Genomic DNA, 19,103 nt, shown 5'->3' with positions numbered 1-19,103 from the left:
ACTGAAGATACACATAATTATCTGAATAGAAAGATATGTTAGCTTTAGTTCAAGTATAATTATATGGTCGTTCAATCATCCTTTCGAATTTAATGAGTAAGCTATAGAGCTTGAACTTATACATAATGAAAAAATCTATCATTTTCTGCCTTTTCGCTGCATGTAAGTATATACAATTACAACAATTGGGATGATTGCTGATCTTGACTTCGTATATAGTTGGTGGTTGGTTATTTGGCTACGATGTACGTCAAAACGATTGACATACCTACAAAGCGAAAAATACTGATGGACTGTATTTTTCTTTTTCTCTTTAATTTAGATCGGTTATATTTCAGGATGTCTGATAATGCCAGATTTCATTCATCAAATACAAGGTCCAGATGCGACTGCTATAACATCCCATAATCAATCTATTATTACTTCCTTATTATCTGCCGGTACTTTTTTCGGAGCAATCTTACAAGCTTTCACAAGTGATCGTTTAGGCAGAAAAGGATCTATTCTATTTTGGTCTGTTATCGTATGTCCCCTCTATTTTCATTCAAACCTTCTTATCGCATCATCAACTGACGAAATTGTTAATTCAGTTTACGATCGGTGTTGTCGTTCAAGTATCTACCTTTGGTTTAGCTCAACTTACAGCTGGGTGAGTTTTTCCATTCATCTACCAATGCTTGAGGGATTGTGAAGCTGATATACAGACTCTTTCAATAGACGATTCGTAGCTGGTCTTGGAGTTGGTGCTTTGTCAGCAATAGTACCCCTCTATATTGGTGAAGCTGCTCCTAAAAAGTTAAGAGGAACACTTTTGGTCTTGTACCAAGTCCAAATTATCTCGTTAGTGGTTTTCTTTTTCGAAATACAATGTTTCTGACTATATTGACATGATATGTATCTTTTCAGAGGTCTTTTCTTAGCATACATTGTAAATTTAGGTACACATCATATCGCTAATTCTGCATCATGGAGAATCCCCATCGGTCTTCAATTGATTTGGGGATCAGTTTTAATGGGAGGATCTTTACTTTTACCTGAATCACCTCGATACCTTCTAGGAAAAGGTGAAGAGAAAAAAGCGATCAAAGCTATTGCAATGTTAAATGATTGTGGAATTGAAGATAAACTTACTGAAGAAGTATTGAATGAAATGAGTTATGCAGTCAAAATTGAAAATGAAGGTGGAAAAGCTGGATGGTTAGAATGTTTCTCAACAAGAAGTAGAATGTGGAAAAGAACTTTAAATGGATGTATGGTTCAATTTTTACAACAATTAAATGGACAAAATTTTTATTATTATTATGGTCCTGTGTTTTTCGAAGCTGCAGGTACTGGATTAGATGCTTATTCCATTCAAGCTATATTAGGAGGTATTTCATTAGTTATGGTTCTTCCTGCAATGTGGACAATTGAACATGTTGGTCGTAGAAAATCACTTCTTATTGGTTCATTAGGTCAAGCGGTTTGCGCAATCATAGCTGGATTAGTAGGACACTTTTATACGGATGTTGGTGGAGTTTCAGAATCAAAAAGACAATTAGGTGGAAATATCATGATTGCTTTTGCCGTTTTTCATGTCTCCCTTTATTCAATGTTCTGGGGTCCAACTCCATGTAAGCTTTCTACTCCTCCTTGAGATGATTGAACTGAAGAAGACTAATGTGACTTAATAGGGGTTTTGATGGGTGAAACCTTCCCATTGAGAGTAAGATCAAAATGTATTGCTTTAGCCGGTAAGTAGATCGATTTCACCATCCTTTACCATACTGATAGCTTGATGGTATTACACAGCCGCTACAAATTGGTTATGGAATTTCTTGTTATCCTACTTCTCACCTCTTATTGCAGATGATATCGGTCCATTGTGAGTTCACTCCCTCAAAAAAGATGCGATTCGAGAGAAAAATAAAGACTGATGAAAAATTTAGAATATTACTGGTATTTTGTGGTTGTTTAGTTTTCGCATTCGTTTATGTTTTCTTCATGATTCCTGAAACTAGAGGTGTAAGTCTATTGACGTTCTTTAGTGACATAACGGTAAGTTGACGATTTCTGGATCAACCATCAGATCTCACTTGAAGAAGTGGATGAATTATACCGAACAAAAGTACATGCTTGGCAATCGAATTCATGGGTTCCTTCGGCTCAACGTAACGATACTATTGAAAAGATGGAAGGCGATCCAAGACCTAGTGAATCTACTTATGTGCCTCCTCAAGTCACAGAAAAGAAAGTCACCGAACAGCATGTTGAGAATGTACCGAGTGAGTAAACATGAAAAGGCGATTGTCATGACCGAACGCCAGCTAAATTGAAGAATTAGATAGCAATATTAGTCAATAGCTTTGTAAGCTAGATCCATCTTATTTGCCTTTTGTGCCTTTTGGAGAGCAACACCTATTAGATGTATCGGGAATTCCACAAAAAAGTAATAGTGCATCCATCAATATTGTGCTATGCAACGTTTTTAACCAATTTTACCGACACATATATATGTTTTGACTACATGAACTCATTTAAGCGAAGTTGCAAACTTTATTGTCAAGTTTATAACCCTTTTGGCATGACTGCACCCTCTGGAGGTGCATTTGACTTCCTGAATTGCTCAGCGATATCCTTCATAGGTACCCATTCTACTCCATCGTGTGTATTGACCCATTCAATGAATCGTTCAAGCATCATTAAAACATCTATTCCACCCAAACGCATCAGCACAAGTCTCAGCTCATTGCTCTTCCAAGGTACATTGAAACTCACGTGGTCTACCGGAGACATCAGGATGTATAGTGATAGGCATACAGAAACCATCAGGATATTCTCTTAAACAATACGTGAAATGATCTTTCCATTTATTTTCGATCGTTCTTGCGTCTACAAATCCATTTGAGGAACCTTTGACGAACATCATAGGAGGTAGATCATCGAGCTGGGTTAGAAATTGAAACTTATGTCAGCGCTTGAATTCGGTGATTTGAGCTTTCTTTGGAAAGTAAGGAAGCTATATGTTAAGCGAGAAAAGCCTAAGGAAGATACTTACATCCCAATTAGCGGGTATCTGTACCATACCAGTGGTTTCACCCTTCTTCAAAGGTTCCATCCAGCTTGCAGCTTGTTCTTTGTAATTTATAGGTTTCCAACTGTCACCCGTTCGTAGGTAGTACGGAAGACAATCGTGGTGCTGGAATGAGTGGTCTATCATATGAAAAAGTATCAGATCATCCACAGCTTTGTTCATTTTTGGTGGGAAATCCAAGGATGATAGTATGCTAAAGAAAAGAAAGCTGAACGTACCATACAAAATACCTTTATCCAATAACATCTCGGTACCTTCCTTACTAACTTCCCACCACGGTGCGACACTACCCACAGGAGGTTTACCACAAAATTCAGTCAATTGTTTGAAAGTATGTTCGAGAATATCACGTTGTTGTTCAGCTGACATAGCAGTAGGGTTTTCATGAGAATACCCATGTAATCCGCTATATAAAGAAAGGTTGGAAATTAGCACATTAATTCTGATATAGATGGGAAGGAAGTCAACTTACATTTCATGTCCTGCATCTCTAACAGCTTTCATTTCTTCTGGGAAAGTATCTAAACTATGTCCAGGAATGAACCATGTAGTTTTCAAATTATATTTTGCAAACAGCTTTAACAACCTTGGACATCCTACTTCTCCAGCAAACATTCCTCGAGAGATATCCCCTGGCGAGTCTTCTCCACCATACGAGCCAAGCCTATTGTGCATTCCTTGGATCAGTAAGTCACTTTATACGTTTTTTGAATGAAGTATGAAGACTGACCATCCAGCTACTGCATCCACATCTATTCCAAAACTACAGAACAATCAGCTCTCGGAATACCGATTTAGCCGAGATACAACAAGGACTCACCTAATTAATTTTCTACCGCCTAAAGTCATTCTGTTTGAACTTGCTGTGTGTATAGGTGTATGTAAGGTGCACAATAGAGTAGGAGTGGGAAATTGAAAAGGAAAGATGCAAGATGAAATTATTGAGATTACTATTATTTCACTAATCTTTACTCATTGGTCCAACTAATATCTTATCAGCTGAGGTGTGTTCGATAAGGGTATTCTTATTCCCCGGATTATGAGCGGATCAAACGCTCTTCTTACTTCGGACCTGATTTTTGACCGGACCACATGTCTGGGTCTTCCGATGGAAGCGATGCCGATCATATCCATGACGTCGATCACGAAAACGTAGATGTTAACGACTGAAAGCAAAGATACAACAACGAGCATACTTCTACACCAGGCTTTGATTTGCATATCTTGCATATCAAAAGAGCTAACAAGATGACACTATCAGTTTGTTTTGATGCTCTTGGAACCTGCTTCACTTTACAAAATATCATATCGGCTGTGGATGAAAAATATGGCGAAGACTTGGCTAAGAATGGTTGGGGAAGTAAAGGTTTCGTAATGGACTGGGTGAGTTATTTCTTGTCTTATAATCGGATCAATTCGTATATTGAATAGTGTTCAGTTTCATTCAGCCCAACGAGACTACACGGTAGGTCACTATCAATCGCTGGCGATTGAGCTTTGTTATTTCGACTGAACGAATTTAACAGTACTTATCCCTCATCTCTTCACCTTCTCCACCAATCGCTTCGATACTCAAAACTTCTCTTCCGTTATCACTTTCTTCAGCCATTTCTATCCCACCACCTTCCGAGTCTGAAATAGAAGGAATTACCTCGAAGCTATCGGAATTACCAGCAGCGCCGACTCTGAAAGAAGCCATGACGCATCTTGTGAATAAAGGAGCAAAAATTGCAATAATAACAAATGGTGCTAAATCAACAACAGAAAGCTATGCTGCAAAAGCTAATATATCAGATGTGGTGAAAAAAGTGATTAGTTGTGATGATGTTGGTTTAGCTAAACCACACAAAGAGGTTTATGAATCTGCCAATCAAGTTTGTGAAGAATTCGAAGGGAAAGAAGTAGATAAAAGGGAAAGATGGTTTGTTGCTGCTCATTTATGGGATTTAGTAGCTGCAAAGAAAGCTGGGTGAGTCCGATGCGACATGTGTTCTTGCATTCGCATTCTAGAATGAAATAGCGTGAACGGGCTAATTATAAGGGTAGATTTAAAACTGGCTTAGTACTTTCCGAATTTCCAGATGAATTAGTTGATAACGATAAGCAAGAAGAAAGTTTACAGAAATGGTATAAATTATATGGTGGTAGACCTGATGTAGTGGGCAAGTGTTTATTGGAAGTTGCCCAGATGATCACATCATGAGTGTCTGCTCGATTGTAATGTATTAAAATGCAAAAGGTTAAGTGATATTTCCAGCTTGTACCCAGAAATGTTCTACTATGTATACTTATCGATGCTTTATCATCTTTTACTTATACTGTCTTTTCTGAGGTCACGGTTCTCACCATACTCTAAGATTATTCTTCGTAAACTTTCATCTCGACATCCTTGACTCGCAAGCGATCTAGCAGAGTTCTTTCTAGGTATATGAGGTAATTCAGGTGCTTTGTTCATCTTATATTTCGTAAATTTATAACTTGATTTTGATTTTTCACTTGTATTGGATTTAGATCTTGTTCTTGTTCTTGTCAAATTGGGTAAACCTTTAGACCATGAAAGAGGTCTTGCTTTTGGAAGAACATCAGGTTTAAAATCGTAAATGTTGTTTGATGCTGGAATTTTAATATTTTGATGTTGAGGAAAAGGTATACCACTGGAAGAAATTTTATGTGTTGTAGCTGAAAAAGTACCTATACCTGCTAATCCACTTCCTCTTTTCTCTGTTTTGATTGAAATTTTATCGATATCATCATTTACATCTATTTGTTTTAACGATATATTTCGATAACATTCATTAAGATTACTATGTTTTTTTTTTGTAGAATCCAAAGAAAGTATATTTGAATTTGATATTCGGTTGTCTTTCCATTTACCTAAAACTGAATTTTGTGATATAATCAAATCTTTATGAGCTTTTCTTGAAGAATAAATACAAAATATAAATAATAAAATGATTAAACAGATAAAAATACTTAATAAAGCTGGAAAATTTATATACAAAATGTCAGATTTTTAAGTTAAATTCCAAATTATTATTAAACAATGAATTGACTTACAGATTATAATTATATGACATTTACTCAATGCCATTGTTTATTTTATTTTTTATTTCATATAGTCTAACACTCAAGGCTCGAATAATCCATAAATTGTGAGTTATTACTATTTGACGTGTTTATCAAAATGGTTAAATGCTTGTCGACCAGGAAGTATAAGAAATTTGCCAAATTATGCTCCTGATGGAATTACAGAATATATCTCTTGGCAAGCGAATCATTCAATCTCAATAAATTATATAGTGTGAATATATTGTGAAGTCAGTCAAACCCACCAAGCAACGATATGTGAAAAAGTGAACAAGTCTAGAGTCTATACTGTACCATCCTATTTATTTCACACCTTCAATCAGTAATACATAATCCTCTTGCTTTGTCACTTATGATACAAATCATATACCTTTGAAATATCATAGTGCATTTTTCTAAAAAAATCCTTGAACAAAGGATGATTTAAGATTTATTATAAAGCAATTATAAATTCTCATCATCAACAATGACTAAGGTATAAAACTAAAGTGCATTAAAACTACAAAAGGCTAATATCAAAATCATTAAAATATTCCTTTAATTCCTATCTTTATATTTCCACTAAAATATCTTTAACAAAACTAAATTTTACTTAATCATGTTTTTTGATCCTATAATGAAGTAACATATCAGGTCCACTACCATAATAAGCTTTTAAAGTTGCTAAAGTAATTTTAGGATTAACAATTTCGTTTCCACAAATTAATTCAATAATTTCTTCAGGTTGTAATAAATTTTCATCCATTGCTATTCTTTTAGTATTACTACTACTACTAGTAGTATGTTTTATCATTAGATTATTTGGTAATTTAAATTTATTATTATTATTACTATTATATAAATCTAATTTATCAACTATAAATGCTGATATTTTTTTAGCTCGAAGTGCTCTTGATGCTGATAATCTTGCTGAACTATTAATCGAATCGAATAAATGGCCAAAATAAAAATCAGTATTCTCAAACTAATTATTTCCATTGAATAAACAAATTAAACTCACCCTTCAGGTAATTCTTTTAATCCACTTCCAGGTGCAGGTTCTAAAATAAAAGTAAATTTAACAGGATCTTTTTGTCTAATATTATTAGCGAATAAATAATCTAATAACCATAAAGGTGAATTCATTTCTAGATCTTCCATATCTCTTTCAGTTGATGAAACTTGAGATCTATAAGTAACAACCCATGCACCTGCATCTTTCGATTCTTCTGAAATTAATAAAGCAGTTGAATTTGGAAAAGGTATAAATGGAGCTTCTAATTGACCAGGAGGTGAAAATCTATGAGATCTAACTGTATCTAAAATTTGAAGTTGTTCAGCTTCTCTATCAGATACTTTTGGTCCCTATTGACATCACAAAATAGAATATCATCATTAGCGAAGAAAAAAAAAAAGAAAATCATAGAGATATATATGTAAAAATCAAGCTTACATCATTTTCTGGAGTTACTATTCTTTCAACGACAGGACTCATAGGAGTTTCAGCCTGTTTTTTTCTTCCTAAACCTTTCATTTTACCCATAAAACCTTTTTTACTTTCGGGATTAGGCGTAGCAGGTGTATTCAATACACTTGATTTATCTGTTTCTCTAGAAGGAGATGGATCACCTTTTCGTTTAGATGAGAAATAATCTCGATTATTACTAATTCTTTCTGTATTAGGTGAAAGTGTATTAGGTTGATAGGAAGAAGATGCACTTGGTGATTGTGCAGATTGATTTTGTTGTATTTTTAATGCTTGGAAATTTTGAAAGAAGCTATTTGATTCAGGTGCACTTCTTGATAGATTAGCATCGACATTTCCATTCTCCTCGAAAGCTTCTGGTAGAATTGCTGGTCTACTTGCAGGTGAAACTAATCCTGGTATATTCAGAGAAGGAGGTTTAGGATTAGAAAAAGATCCTGTCATTGCTCTTTTCCTATGTGGATGAGGTATATCTGCTGGTCTTTCAATTGAAATCCCTCCTAAGCCCGGTGATTTCGGTAAACTCGATGTAACAGAACTAGGGGTAGTCGTGTTAATTGCCAAATCGCGGACTTCAACTTCTTCAGCTTTGATTAGTCCCCTAAACAAGTTGGCTAGAGCCCATTTTCCAAGATTGACTATGACACATTGTCATTAGCATCGTATGACAGCAAAATGGCGATTAGACGAACTCACTTCTTATATCCTCTTTTGACCCCTCAAATCCATCTATTCCCAATTCATCCGCGTAAACTTCTGCATCAAATACTCGTCCTTCTTCCAGATGTACAACCAGACTACCTATCTTGGTATCGACCTGACACCAAGTAATCACCATGGTTTCACCCTCTACTCGCTCTTTAACCATTTCCAATACTTCTTGAGAATGCTTCCTAACAGCTTTTTCCGCTCCGGAACCTCGTTCAAGGTGTAAAGCTTCAGCTACCTCGGTCGTACTGAATCTGCCAACACAGACCCCCTTGATGATGTTCCAAGCAGCAACTTCACCTTCCGTATCGACAGTCAAGACGTGTTGTCGATCATTCAGTATCAAGGATCTCACTAATCCACTTCGTCCAGCTATGACCTCGTCAGGCTCCGTTCGAAGAGGAATAGCTTCGGATGCTACTTCTCGATCCTCATATTCCATTCTAGCTGTAGGTTGATCTCTTTCAGTATGGAACGAGATTCGTCTAGGTGATTCGCCATCTTCAGGTTTCAACAAACTATTTAGCCCTTGAGGTATGGATTCTTCTTGACGATGTTGCGAAAAGCCAAATGAGTATGGGGAATCGGGTACACCAAGGCAGACAAGAGATTGATACGGTATACCATTCAGACCATGTTTGCTACGACCGTCTTCAGATACCACGGAGTTAGCGATTGATGCACCAGATAAAGTCGATAATCGCTGTTGTGACGAGCTGCCAGTGAGCCGGTCGCGTATGGCGGATGGCAAAGCAGAAACAGGACTTGCTGGGCCGTTACGTGGTGAATCTGTCGGAGCAAACGATATAGACCGTAAATCTTCGTGCTGGCCGTTTAGTTGATCTGCCTGATGGCCGTTGACTGTGAGTGGATCGCTAGCTGTAGTAGGTACAGTAAGGGAAACCTCAGCGGGTGGACTCCGATCTGTTGGCAAATTATATGATAAACCATCGTATTCTTTGTTGAGTCGGTCGATTCTTCGTCCAACATCTTTCCATCTCCTGAGATCCGCACTTCCAGTTGCTGTCCATACATACTCATCATCCATAGCTGTGATACATCTGATACCTTCATCTCCAGTTTTCGACTCATAAACATTAGAACCCTCTCGCTGAGGTTCACCTTCTCGAGCGAGAACTACGCATTCTCCATCTGAGATATCTGTACATTGCTCTAAATCCGTGACACATAGATAACCATCTCTTGAACCAGAGTAGAAACGCTCGAGATTTGGATGATTGGAATGTAATGCCCATACGGAAGAATCGTGATGATTGTACGTATGGAGACATCGATGAGCCGCCAAAGACCAAAGTTTGATTGTTGTATCGGATGATCCGGTAAGCATCTACGAGTCATATTTATGCCTTCAGCACTATCTCTACCGCATATGACTGCGTGGGCAGAAAAGCTTACGTATCGCCCATCCTCACTGAATATTATACTTCTCACACAATCTGTATGACCAATCAATTTTCCAATACTATGATCGCCCGCTCTTGGATCCCATAATCTCACTACCCTTTCAGGAGTTCCAGCAGCCAAAACTTGTCCGGCATGGTCTATACATGATAATTAGCTTCTATACCAGCTACTTTCACCAAAAGAGATTACCCGGACTTACCAACACCCAAAGCGTAAACACTCCCTCTTTCACCTTCTAGTCCTACCCCTCCGAAATCATCTACTTTTGTGAGATCGATATTGAAAACAGGTTCATGTACTTGACTTTTGATATCCCATATACTAAGATGTCTATCTAGAGCTCCCGAAAATAACAAACCGGGATATTTTGCCCATGCTAAAGCCCTGACGTAGTCTCTATGACTACCGACCAAACTTGGTGATAAAGAAGCTGGATCATCGGAACTTGCATGAGGGTTCCAAGCTCGAATTGTACGGTCCGAGGAAGCTGTTATGACTGTTTGATTCAGATTACACAATAACATTGCATTCACCCAATCGGTATGGGTTTGGGCTGATTGACGGAAAGTAGTTGGTGCAGGCTATAAAGTAGGTCAGCTCAGCTATTACTTGAGATTTTATGTATATAATTTTATGTGAGGGTGATATAACTGAATATTAAGATGGAAAATGGGAAATTCACTTTTGTATTATTCAGTTCTTCTCTATCGATTTCCCAACGATCTTCATAAGGCACTTCCCCTTTTTGCTTTGGAGTTACTCCAACCCATCCATCCGTTTCATCTTCGCTACTTAATCTATCATTATCATCTTCTTCATCAAATTCTTCATCATCATCAAAAAATTCAGCTCCATCACCAATTCTTTCCCATTTTACACGTTCACCTCTTCCAGGTTGTACTTGATATCTACCACCTCTTCTCTTTTTATGAGGTAAATTTAATTCCCATGAAGCTACTAATCCATCTCTACCACCTGTATATAATATACCTCCAGGTGAATTTGAATCTGAAAGTAAAGTTGAACTATCTAATGCTAAAGAAGTAATACCTAAACAATGTCTTGCATGAGATGATGAATTTTCATTATTTGTAGATGTTGATAAAAATGGATTTCGATTTCCAATTGAACCACTAACACCACCACCACCACCTGAAATATTTAAACCTGAATTTGATCCATCTATTTTAGGTAAAAAGAAAGGTGAAGGATGTCCTTGACGTTGTTGACCTAATGGAGGTAATGATAATAATGGTGGCTGTTTTTCTGGAGTAGGTAATATGTATGAAACTTTTCGAGAAGTTACCATTTTGTTTCTTCTTGATTATCAGACAGAGTTCATCACCCGATTATAGATGTTTTATATATATATATAATATATATCATCGATGCATACCCCACGATGACTTAGTCTTTTGTCAGCGTGACTTGTCTCTAAATGTTCACCCTGAATTCCCATTCCCCCTTTTAACTTATTATGAGTTAATCGGCGCGGGGCCGAAGGGGAAATCATGGTCCGATATCCCGGTCAAATAGGCACACAGGGTATGATGCGTAAACTTCCTGAACATGACATCAATGAATATGGTAAGCCTAACTTACACTTTATCTAGTCTCCGGCTTAAGCTTCACCTAACAACTTGGATTATCCGCTACACCTTTTGCACATAATTCTACAATTCAACAATTCGGGTGCTGGGACTATCTTTCGAGTCAAGTGATCGATCATTATGGCCTACAGACCATCGACCGTGAACCACGATGAGATCTTTACTGTTCTAGGCAATGACGATGATGTTCAACTGCCACTCTGAAAATGAAGAAATAAGTTGCAAAAATAGTTACAATGGGTAGGATATTTTTGATGCCGATCAAAGGATAGCTCGAAGCCGCTTGGCTAATTCTGCGAGTCACTTGAGGGCCTGATAGATTGTATTATCAGTACGCCTTTCGTTATATGCGTCCAACAGGCATTTGGGGACATATCAGACTAATAGAGATTAATCCTACTGACTCGGGAACTTCTCTTCATTTTCATTTTTGACGAGAAAAGCCAGTTCAAGCATAATCATTATTATGAGCGAAGGTAGTATATGGGATGATGAAGGTTGGGATAAACCACTTTATTCGATCCATGAGCATAATTGTCCCCTCAACCAATCACTCAAGGCTAGTCAAAGAAAATTTGCAAGACCAGGTACGATTATACCACGAGGTCATGATTTTTCTAGTCTTCCTTCTGTATCAAAATTATCAATTGGACACTCTCGCAATAGTCTTGGTCCTTTTGAGAAGCCAAGATCAAGACCATTCAGTCCTGCTAGATTAGATACTAATAGAATTAATGGAATGGTCAGAACACACAGTCGAAGTAGGGGTAGTAAACTTGGTTCTCCTATCTCACCAATATCCGTTGCATCACCTTCAAGTGAGAAAAGTAGGAAAATAAGCGTGGAGTCGTGGAGTGCTTCACCTACAATCATCGTATCACCAGCCACAGAAGAAGATAACTTATTTTCTAGTGAAGTGATATTTAACAATTCCTATGATAATTCAATTGCGATTCCTGGTATATCAGATGCATTTTGGTCACTCGATAATCAGTGAGTCGATTCTACTCATCATCACAAGTCACAGAAAACAATATTTAATTTTTTTCATTGATTTTTTTTTTTGCTATAGAAAAATAAACGAAAAAGTGATGGATTATTTAGGAAAGCCGTTGGAATCAATAAAAAATCGTAAAAATAGTATTGATTTTAATAAATATCGAAAAAAAGGTGATTTATTAGATCAAATGAATATTTGTAAATTTTCCAAAACGGAACAAAGATTGTAAGTCCAGCCAGAATCACTTGATTAAGATAATTGGAATTGATACTGAACAGTTCGTTTATTTAGCCTTCTCGTAGTTGTGGGATCAAGAAATCATTCTGTTAGATTTCGATCAAAAGATTCTAGTTATAATCCAGAATGGTTTTGTGAGGATGGAATTACATATCGATTACCTGATGGAGATTTTTCTATTGAACTTAGTAGAGCATTACATCATATTGCTTGGAAAAGAAGAACTAACAAAGCAGTTGGAAATGATACTTTTTCAGAGTAAGTAGTAACTCTCTTGATCTGTTACATTAAATCATCAAATTGATAATAATTTGATAGTACTATAAATAAATCTTGTACTTTCTTGAGAGATACACTCAAAGATCTTAGAGAACGAGTTGAAATGTACGATCATGAAGTTTATCCCGCAGACACTGATTCAGGCGAAAAAATCTCGAATGGAGAAAGAAATTCTTGTGATTCAGAGGAGTCGCCAGTGCTTAAAAGAGATAAATCAACTGGATTATCTTCGAATAATAGTATTGATCAATATCAGGATGTAACCTCATATGGAAGTTGGAGATCACCTTCTAAATCGATTAATCCATTCAAAACTCAAAATGCGAGTCGTGGGAGAAGCGCAATAGGTACATTGATAGAATCTTCAGCTTTTGATGCTACTGAAACACTTCAGATAAGATATGAAGAAATCGTAGCTGAACGTATGGGTACTTGTAGAGAGCTCAAACAATTATTAAATGCTTCTATTTTTCCTGATACCAGATTTTAGATTTTTACACTTAAATCGGAGTGACAATTGCAATTGAATGATCCAATCTATCTATCCGTATACTTGTGATATACGTACATCATGCATGGTATCACGATAATTGATTACGAATCGCATTCAATAATAGAAAGTTAAAAACATCCTCGGAATGATATTCGTACAAACGGATAAATTTTTACATTTGATCTACATATCCCGATCACACGATATTACGTTTTTTCTTTGTTTTTTTTTGGGATTCTTCTAGCCCCTCAGATTACCGCAGTCGACATGTTAATGAGGCTTCGATTGGGAAAAGCAAGACTTGGGAAGCTGGATTGACTCTTTGCATACGAGTTGTTCGCTTTAAAGGAATAGTGGCGTCTTTTTCCCAAAGACAATTTGATATGTTTCATACTTGAGAGTATGACGCGTCTGAACATAGATGAACATGAGCAGATCTCAAATTTGTACTAGTATGGAATCACATTTGAAAGTAAAAAGAGAGGTGTAAAAATTCATGGGAAGGTTTCATGATTTTTTTAAACCCTGAAAATGATCGATCAAAAGGTTTATTTTCAAGTACAAGTAATAAAATTCCCTTTAATAGTAATTATTTGAATTATATCGGAGGGGAATGAAATTTATTTTACCGGGTTACAGGGTGAATTAAACCAATTACAAATACTAAAAAAGATTACTCATATCTACTTCTTCTAGTTCTGTTACAAAACCAATTTTTCCATATTCCCGGGAATAACGGCCATACTCTAAATTCATCCTTCTTGATCTTCCCAAAAGTTATCATTTTACATCCATCTATAAATTTCCTATCTTCAACTTTTACTGTCTCATCATCGTCACAACATCATTTATCATCATCTAGACAGTACAACAATCATCACTACTAAGACAATATACGAGATAGATACAATACCGGAATAAACGGGAAACCAAAGATAATTTCAACTAATACGAACATCGGTCATCCGGGCACTTCAGGTCAACCTATCATAAATCCTCTCAGTTCAGTTGATTACGAAGACTCACCGAAAGATAGTTATAGCATTTATACTTGGCTCAACATGCCTTCTTCAAATCACCTCCCACCAGGTCCAAGTGGGAATAACGGAGTGAGTTGTCGATTCTATATTTCGCTTTTTTAACGTGTGATGGATTTCGAATTCCCCAGACTTTTTCCCACGTTGCCCTTTGACTGGATTCGCCTTCTATCTTCTATAGTTGAAGTATGTTTATCGTACAAGCTCTTACCACGTATACGTACTTGTCAACGTGTATTCGAGGACGCATCCGTACTCCGCTATGCTATGATGACGTTCTATTGTAACCCTATCTCCGGTCTTCTCGGTCTGAGATGACTAACCTTGATTGTTGCGCTGTATCCGGATTCAAACATTATCATTGTTGGCCTTCGAACGTCTGTCTTGATTCTCACTCTGTCTTGATTCTCACTGTTGTTATCGTATTGTCATTGTAACAAACATGAAATATATCGAGCTGACATAATTGTAGTATCCGCAGCTCAACCCGAATAACTCTAACGAGTCCTACTCTAGAGGATACCCCCAACACATCCCTGGGCAAAATCAACCTTATCTTCCTCCGCCTTACGTCTTACCCCATCAACAACAGTATCAACAATCTCAACCACTTTATCATTCTCAACCTCAGTTTTCTGCTCAACAGAAAGCCCCTGAGCCCAAATCTGCGAAAAGTTTTGAGAAGAAACGTAAATCCCCGAAAGTGTCCGCTGTCCCTGCAGAAGGTCCAGCGATCGACCTAGATGCAGTAATACCAGCCAAAAGGGGTAGACCGAGGAAGACCGCAATTTCCACACCTGTTTTGGCTGAACAAATACCAATCAAAATAGATCCTCAACAACAAAAGCAAAAACCATCTATCATGGTTTATCCACCTCCACCACCTATCCCTGGCGAAAGGTATAATCCCTCATCGCTTTTCAATGGTAATGGTAATTCGGGAAACTCAACACCTGTCTCAAGAGAAAATGGGAGTTTGCCACCAATGGGATCGTGGGCTCCTCCTGCATCGAAATCTCCGCCCAACCAGAATTCATCTAGACAATACAACAGTAGTCCAGATGGAGCTTGGTCTTCTAATCAACCCAGAACCTTGCACAGTCAGCAACCATGGTCAGGACATCAAGGACAAGGGTATCACACATCTTTGACTTCCAATAAACCTATCAAGAGAGACCGAGAAATCTCGCAAGATGACTCGCGTCCCCTCAGTGATCCAGGAGAAATGGAAGCTTCTTTGGCGCTTGCGGGATTGAAACGCAGGGACAGTGCTCCAACAAACAATGGTAATAACAGTAACAAAAAAGTCAAGAAGGAGAAAGAAGATAAGAATGCGGCTAACAAGAAGGCCGAGAAGGATGGCAAAAAGAGTTGCGCAGAATGTAGGAGATTAAAAGCTAAATGCGATAGAGTCTTCCCTTGTTCGAATTGTGAGTACAACCCTTTCCCATTTTCGTGAACTTGATTCCCTCAAGTATACTCATGTTGATAATCCGAACAGGTCGAAGGAGAGGTTGTGCTTTGGTTTGCCCAGAAGGAGACTTGAGTTGTATGCAAGGCAAACGATTAGTATTAGCCTCAACAGAACAGCTACACGAAAGAGTCGCTCAATTGGAATCAGCTTTGTTCCAATCTCATTCAAGGATATCAACGAAACATCATCCATTGTTAGCTCCTGAGTATCTAGATGGAGGTTTCGCATCTCTACCACCTCCTCCTCCTTTGGTGCAGCAAGATTCCAGGGGCTTGACTCATTCCCCCAAATCAGGTTCGGGTTCGGGCAAAGAACACTCCCCCAATTCAAGTATGATACTAGCTACACCGCAACTTTCGGCAGAAAGATCAAGCTCTCAAGGTAGAATGGCCGTTGAGAGCCTGTTGACGGAAGATGCGGCTGCGCCCGAAGGGAAGAGGGAAGATGAATGGGCAGGAGAAAACGCTGCTCCAGCGATGATTGTGAGTTTGCCATTTGTATTACGCCTTACTGGTACTGGTACAGAGATGAAGCTAATCCGTGGGATATAATGCTCAGATTGGCACGGTCGGAAATCAAGCAGGTGAAGATCTTGATGAGAGGCATCAAGTTTTCGAAAGACTCAAGAAGATACTGCGAGTTTTACCTTCCAGAGAGCAAGTGCAGAAGAGTGCTGAGAACTTCTGGAGGACGTCGGTTTGGTAGTGAGTTACGTCTACAACACATATCAAAGGGCTACAGAATGCTTACCTGTCTTCAGTCAAACCGTTTTACATAAAGAAGAATTCGATGCAGTTTATGAGCCAGCTGTGTTTGCTCCCACACCCTCTAACCCGCTCTCTCCTCATAAATTAGCGGTAGTCTTCATCGTCCTCACTCTTGACACTTATCTGGACATGACCAATGAGCAGTAAGTCGGAAGATACAACACTGAGTGATCCAGATTGCACTGCTAACGGCAATGACGCTCTTCCAGGGAGAATTTGATTGTAGCGGAATACTGGGATGCGTTCCAACGATGTTTTGATACTCGTTTCGGCTGGGCAGCCAGTGTAGCCGGAGTTCAGGCATTGGTAAGATCATCTCCCGTTCTGCAAAAACTATCCAGCTGACGATGATCACTCGACAGGCCCTTGCTACGCTATTTGTCGGCTTCGGGTGGAGAGGAGCGAGAGCATCCAACTTCTACTGGCTGAGGCAAATGACTTCTGCTTCCATGCAGGTACGTTCTACTGAACCCATCGCGCCGATAGTATATATATACTCACTGAACTTACCTCTCAGCTTGGTCTGCACAAGGATCCCCACCCTTCTTTGCCGGAAGAGGAAAGAGAATTCAGACGTAGGGTATTCCACGATGTAAGTGATATGCGATTCTTCCTTTGGTCGGACACTGACTCTAGGCTTTTTGCAATTCCGCAGACTTTCGTATTGGACTGCCTGATCTGCCTGAACCACGGACAAAGGACAGCTATTCCAATTGAATACATCGAGACTGCTTATCCCAAAAATCTTGCACCATTGTCTTTGAAGAAGTTTGAGTTCATGAAATTGGTCAAGGCCCAAGTCATTGATATCGTAAGTCGTACTAAGCTATGGCTCAGCGCTCTGCTTTAGCTGACGTCCGGGGGCAATCGTAGGGCTGTTTACCGGATTCAGCGCCTGCTCCTTGGGAAGAAGTGGAAGATGTCAAGAAAAAATTGATGCAATTCGAGTCAGTTTGGTCATTGTAGGCTCCACCGAAATGATACATCAGCTGACGATCTCAAACGTTATTCAGCGTCACTGCTATTCCTTGGTTACATTGTCCTTTACTACGCGGAGAACCGCTACCACCGCCTGTTGAGGGCTTCACAGGAGATGACGCATTGGCTTTGCAGTCTACTACTACATCTAGTGAGTTCATCAGAATTGTATGCTGAACTTAGCGTGTGTTGTTAACGTTGTGCCTCGCCTTTTAGTGTGTCATTATAAGGCTATGCGTGAGTCAGAAAACGCAATCAATAATCTTTCGTGATATGACCTCCGCAGCTGATTTCTGACGCCTTCTTAGTGTACCTCTTCCGGCCTTCACTACGACGTTTGGTTGCGAGGCTCCGATCTCAATCTCGCGAATCAGTGGTCTTCTCCGACGCGGACAGAGAGACGGTCTCTATGACTTATCGAGCATGTCACGCGATTACCTTGACTTCCTACTATATGGCTCGAAAACATCCCAAGCTCATGGCTAGATGCTGGATGGTATGGGTCCAAACCTTCTCTGCTGCAGTCTCGATGGCTGCTCTAGCCATCTGGTGTGGACCTCATCTTGAAAGTACATTTGTTGGATCAGCGTACCAAGAATTGAGCGAAGCGTGCGATATGATCGGAGAGAACGGTAGTAAAAGAAGTCTTGGTGTTTTGGTAAGTGTTTGCGATTGCTCAGTAGAGCTCGATCAGATGCAGCACGGACGGACTAAGGACTAACGAGCGATTTTTAGTCATTACTCCCAATCCTTAAAGCCTTGGTAGTGAATAGATACCCTCAAGTAGTCGGGAAACAGGCTAACGAGGCATCTGTATCAGTTGAAGGCGAAGATATGTTATTTGCTCTTCTAGGTGGACAGGTAGATGGTAGAGATTTGAGCCATGTTTCCACAGCTCCAAATGGTGCATCTATCAACACCGGTGTCCCACAACAAAAACAACAAAAGCAGATAACTCAAGAACCAAATCAGACTAAACCTATTCAACCGTCGACTTATTTAGGCCAAGAGATAACGAATCAAACAATACCATTCCAAGAATCGATGATTAATCCAAATTCAGCACCTGAAGCATACGCAGTCGGACCATATGCTCAACCAAATCCAAATTGGTTTATGGGAAATGATGAATCGAATAATTCTACTACTATTGGTGATATTTCATTACCTTTAGCACAATCTGTTCCTACAGCAATACCTTTGGTCAATTCTTCTGAAAATAATTCAACAAATACAAATGGTGAAATAATTGAAAATCCAACTGAATTATGGGCAAGATTACAAACATTTTATGAACCAACACCCATTTTTTGGAATGGAATTTCAATTGGTGGAATGGGTATGGCATTAAATGGAATTTCAAATAATCAAAATTTAACTGGACAAGGTCAAGATATTGGAGTAGGTGTTGGTTTTGTTGATTATTCAGGACCTATGTATTAAGTCGTTTTTGGAGATTTTTAATCCAGA

General features: G+C 38.6%; 7 protein-coding genes across 7 annotated transcripts; 4 read left to right on the top strand and 3 right to left on the bottom strand.

Moving 5' to 3' along the window:
• Positions 1-125: 125 nt before the first annotated feature.
• On the top strand, positions 126-2,272 carry I206_105060 (uncharacterized protein; the record flags this gene model as incomplete). The annotated part of the gene is made up of 10 exons (XM_019154363.1): positions 126-162; positions 220-245; positions 323-523; positions 591-649; positions 718-840; positions 907-1,613; positions 1,674-1,733; positions 1,792-1,864; positions 1,929-2,004; positions 2,069-2,272. The coding sequence occupies 10 exons, from the start codon at positions 126-128 to the stop codon at positions 2,270-2,272; spliced, it is 1,566 nt and encodes a 521-aa protein (XP_019013103.1).
• Positions 2,273-2,547: 275 nt separating this feature from the next.
• I206_105059 (uncharacterized protein) lies at positions 2,548-3,922 on the bottom strand (the record flags this gene model as incomplete). The annotated part of the gene is made up of 7 exons (XM_019154362.1): positions 2,548-2,690; positions 2,758-2,926; positions 3,038-3,192; positions 3,292-3,479; positions 3,546-3,737; positions 3,804-3,836; positions 3,894-3,922. The coding sequence occupies 7 exons, from the start codon at positions 3,920-3,922 to the stop codon at positions 2,548-2,550; spliced, it is 909 nt and encodes a 302-aa protein (XP_019013102.1).
• Positions 3,923-4,321: 399 nt separating this feature from the next.
• I206_105058 (haloacid dehalogenase, type II) lies at positions 4,322-5,276 on the top strand (the record flags this gene model as incomplete). The annotated part of the gene is made up of 4 exons (XM_019154361.1): positions 4,322-4,456; positions 4,512-4,538; positions 4,600-5,042; positions 5,120-5,276. The coding sequence occupies 4 exons, from the start codon at positions 4,322-4,324 to the stop codon at positions 5,274-5,276; spliced, it is 762 nt and encodes a 253-aa protein (XP_019013101.1).
• A 99-nt stretch (positions 5,277-5,375) lies between these two features.
• Positions 5,376-6,164, bottom strand: I206_105057 (uncharacterized protein; the record flags this gene model as incomplete). The annotated part of the gene is made up of 2 exons (XM_019154360.1): positions 5,376-6,055; positions 6,131-6,164. The coding sequence occupies 2 exons, from the start codon at positions 6,162-6,164 to the stop codon at positions 5,376-5,378; spliced, it is 714 nt and encodes a 237-aa protein (XP_019013100.1).
• Positions 6,165-6,752: 588 nt separating this feature from the next.
• I206_105056 (uncharacterized protein) lies at positions 6,753-11,067 on the bottom strand (the record flags this gene model as incomplete). Its single annotated transcript, XM_019154359.1, has 7 exons — positions 6,753-7,074; positions 7,161-7,504; positions 7,593-8,263; positions 8,322-9,681; positions 9,750-9,895; positions 9,958-10,339; positions 10,441-11,067. 7 exons carry the CDS (start codon positions 11,065-11,067, stop codon positions 6,753-6,755), a joined length of 3,852 nt encoding a protein of 1,283 aa, XP_019013099.1.
• A 767-nt stretch (positions 11,068-11,834) lies between these two features.
• Positions 11,835-13,374, top strand: I206_105055 (uncharacterized protein; the record flags this gene model as incomplete). Its single annotated transcript, XM_019154358.1, has 4 exons — positions 11,835-12,361; positions 12,441-12,593; positions 12,660-12,863; positions 12,924-13,374. 4 exons carry the CDS (start codon positions 11,835-11,837, stop codon positions 13,372-13,374), a joined length of 1,335 nt encoding a protein of 444 aa, XP_019013098.1.
• A 1,064-nt stretch (positions 13,375-14,438) lies between these two features.
• On the top strand, positions 14,439-19,076 carry I206_105054 (uncharacterized protein; the record flags this gene model as incomplete). The annotated part of the gene is made up of 14 exons (XM_070203053.1): positions 14,439-14,486; positions 14,887-15,844; positions 15,916-16,370; positions 16,447-16,592; positions 16,649-16,798; positions 16,865-16,961; positions 17,018-17,110; positions 17,173-17,247; positions 17,311-17,466; positions 17,529-17,602; positions 17,669-17,784; positions 17,850-17,870; positions 17,942-18,291; positions 18,369-19,076. 14 exons carry the CDS (start codon positions 14,439-14,441, stop codon positions 19,074-19,076), a joined length of 3,447 nt encoding a protein of 1,148 aa, XP_070059154.1.
• Positions 19,077-19,103: the final 27 nt, after the last annotated feature.

Source organism: Kwoniella pini, chromosome 6 (genome assembly GCF_000512605.2).
Source record: "Kwoniella pini CBS 10737 chromosome 6, complete sequence".
Classification (NCBI taxonomy): Eukaryota; Fungi; Basidiomycota; class Tremellomycetes; order Tremellales; family Cryptococcaceae; genus Kwoniella; species Kwoniella pini.
The sequence above is the reverse complement of the archived record's forward strand: the minus strand, read 5'-3'. Positions and strand labels throughout refer to the sequence as shown.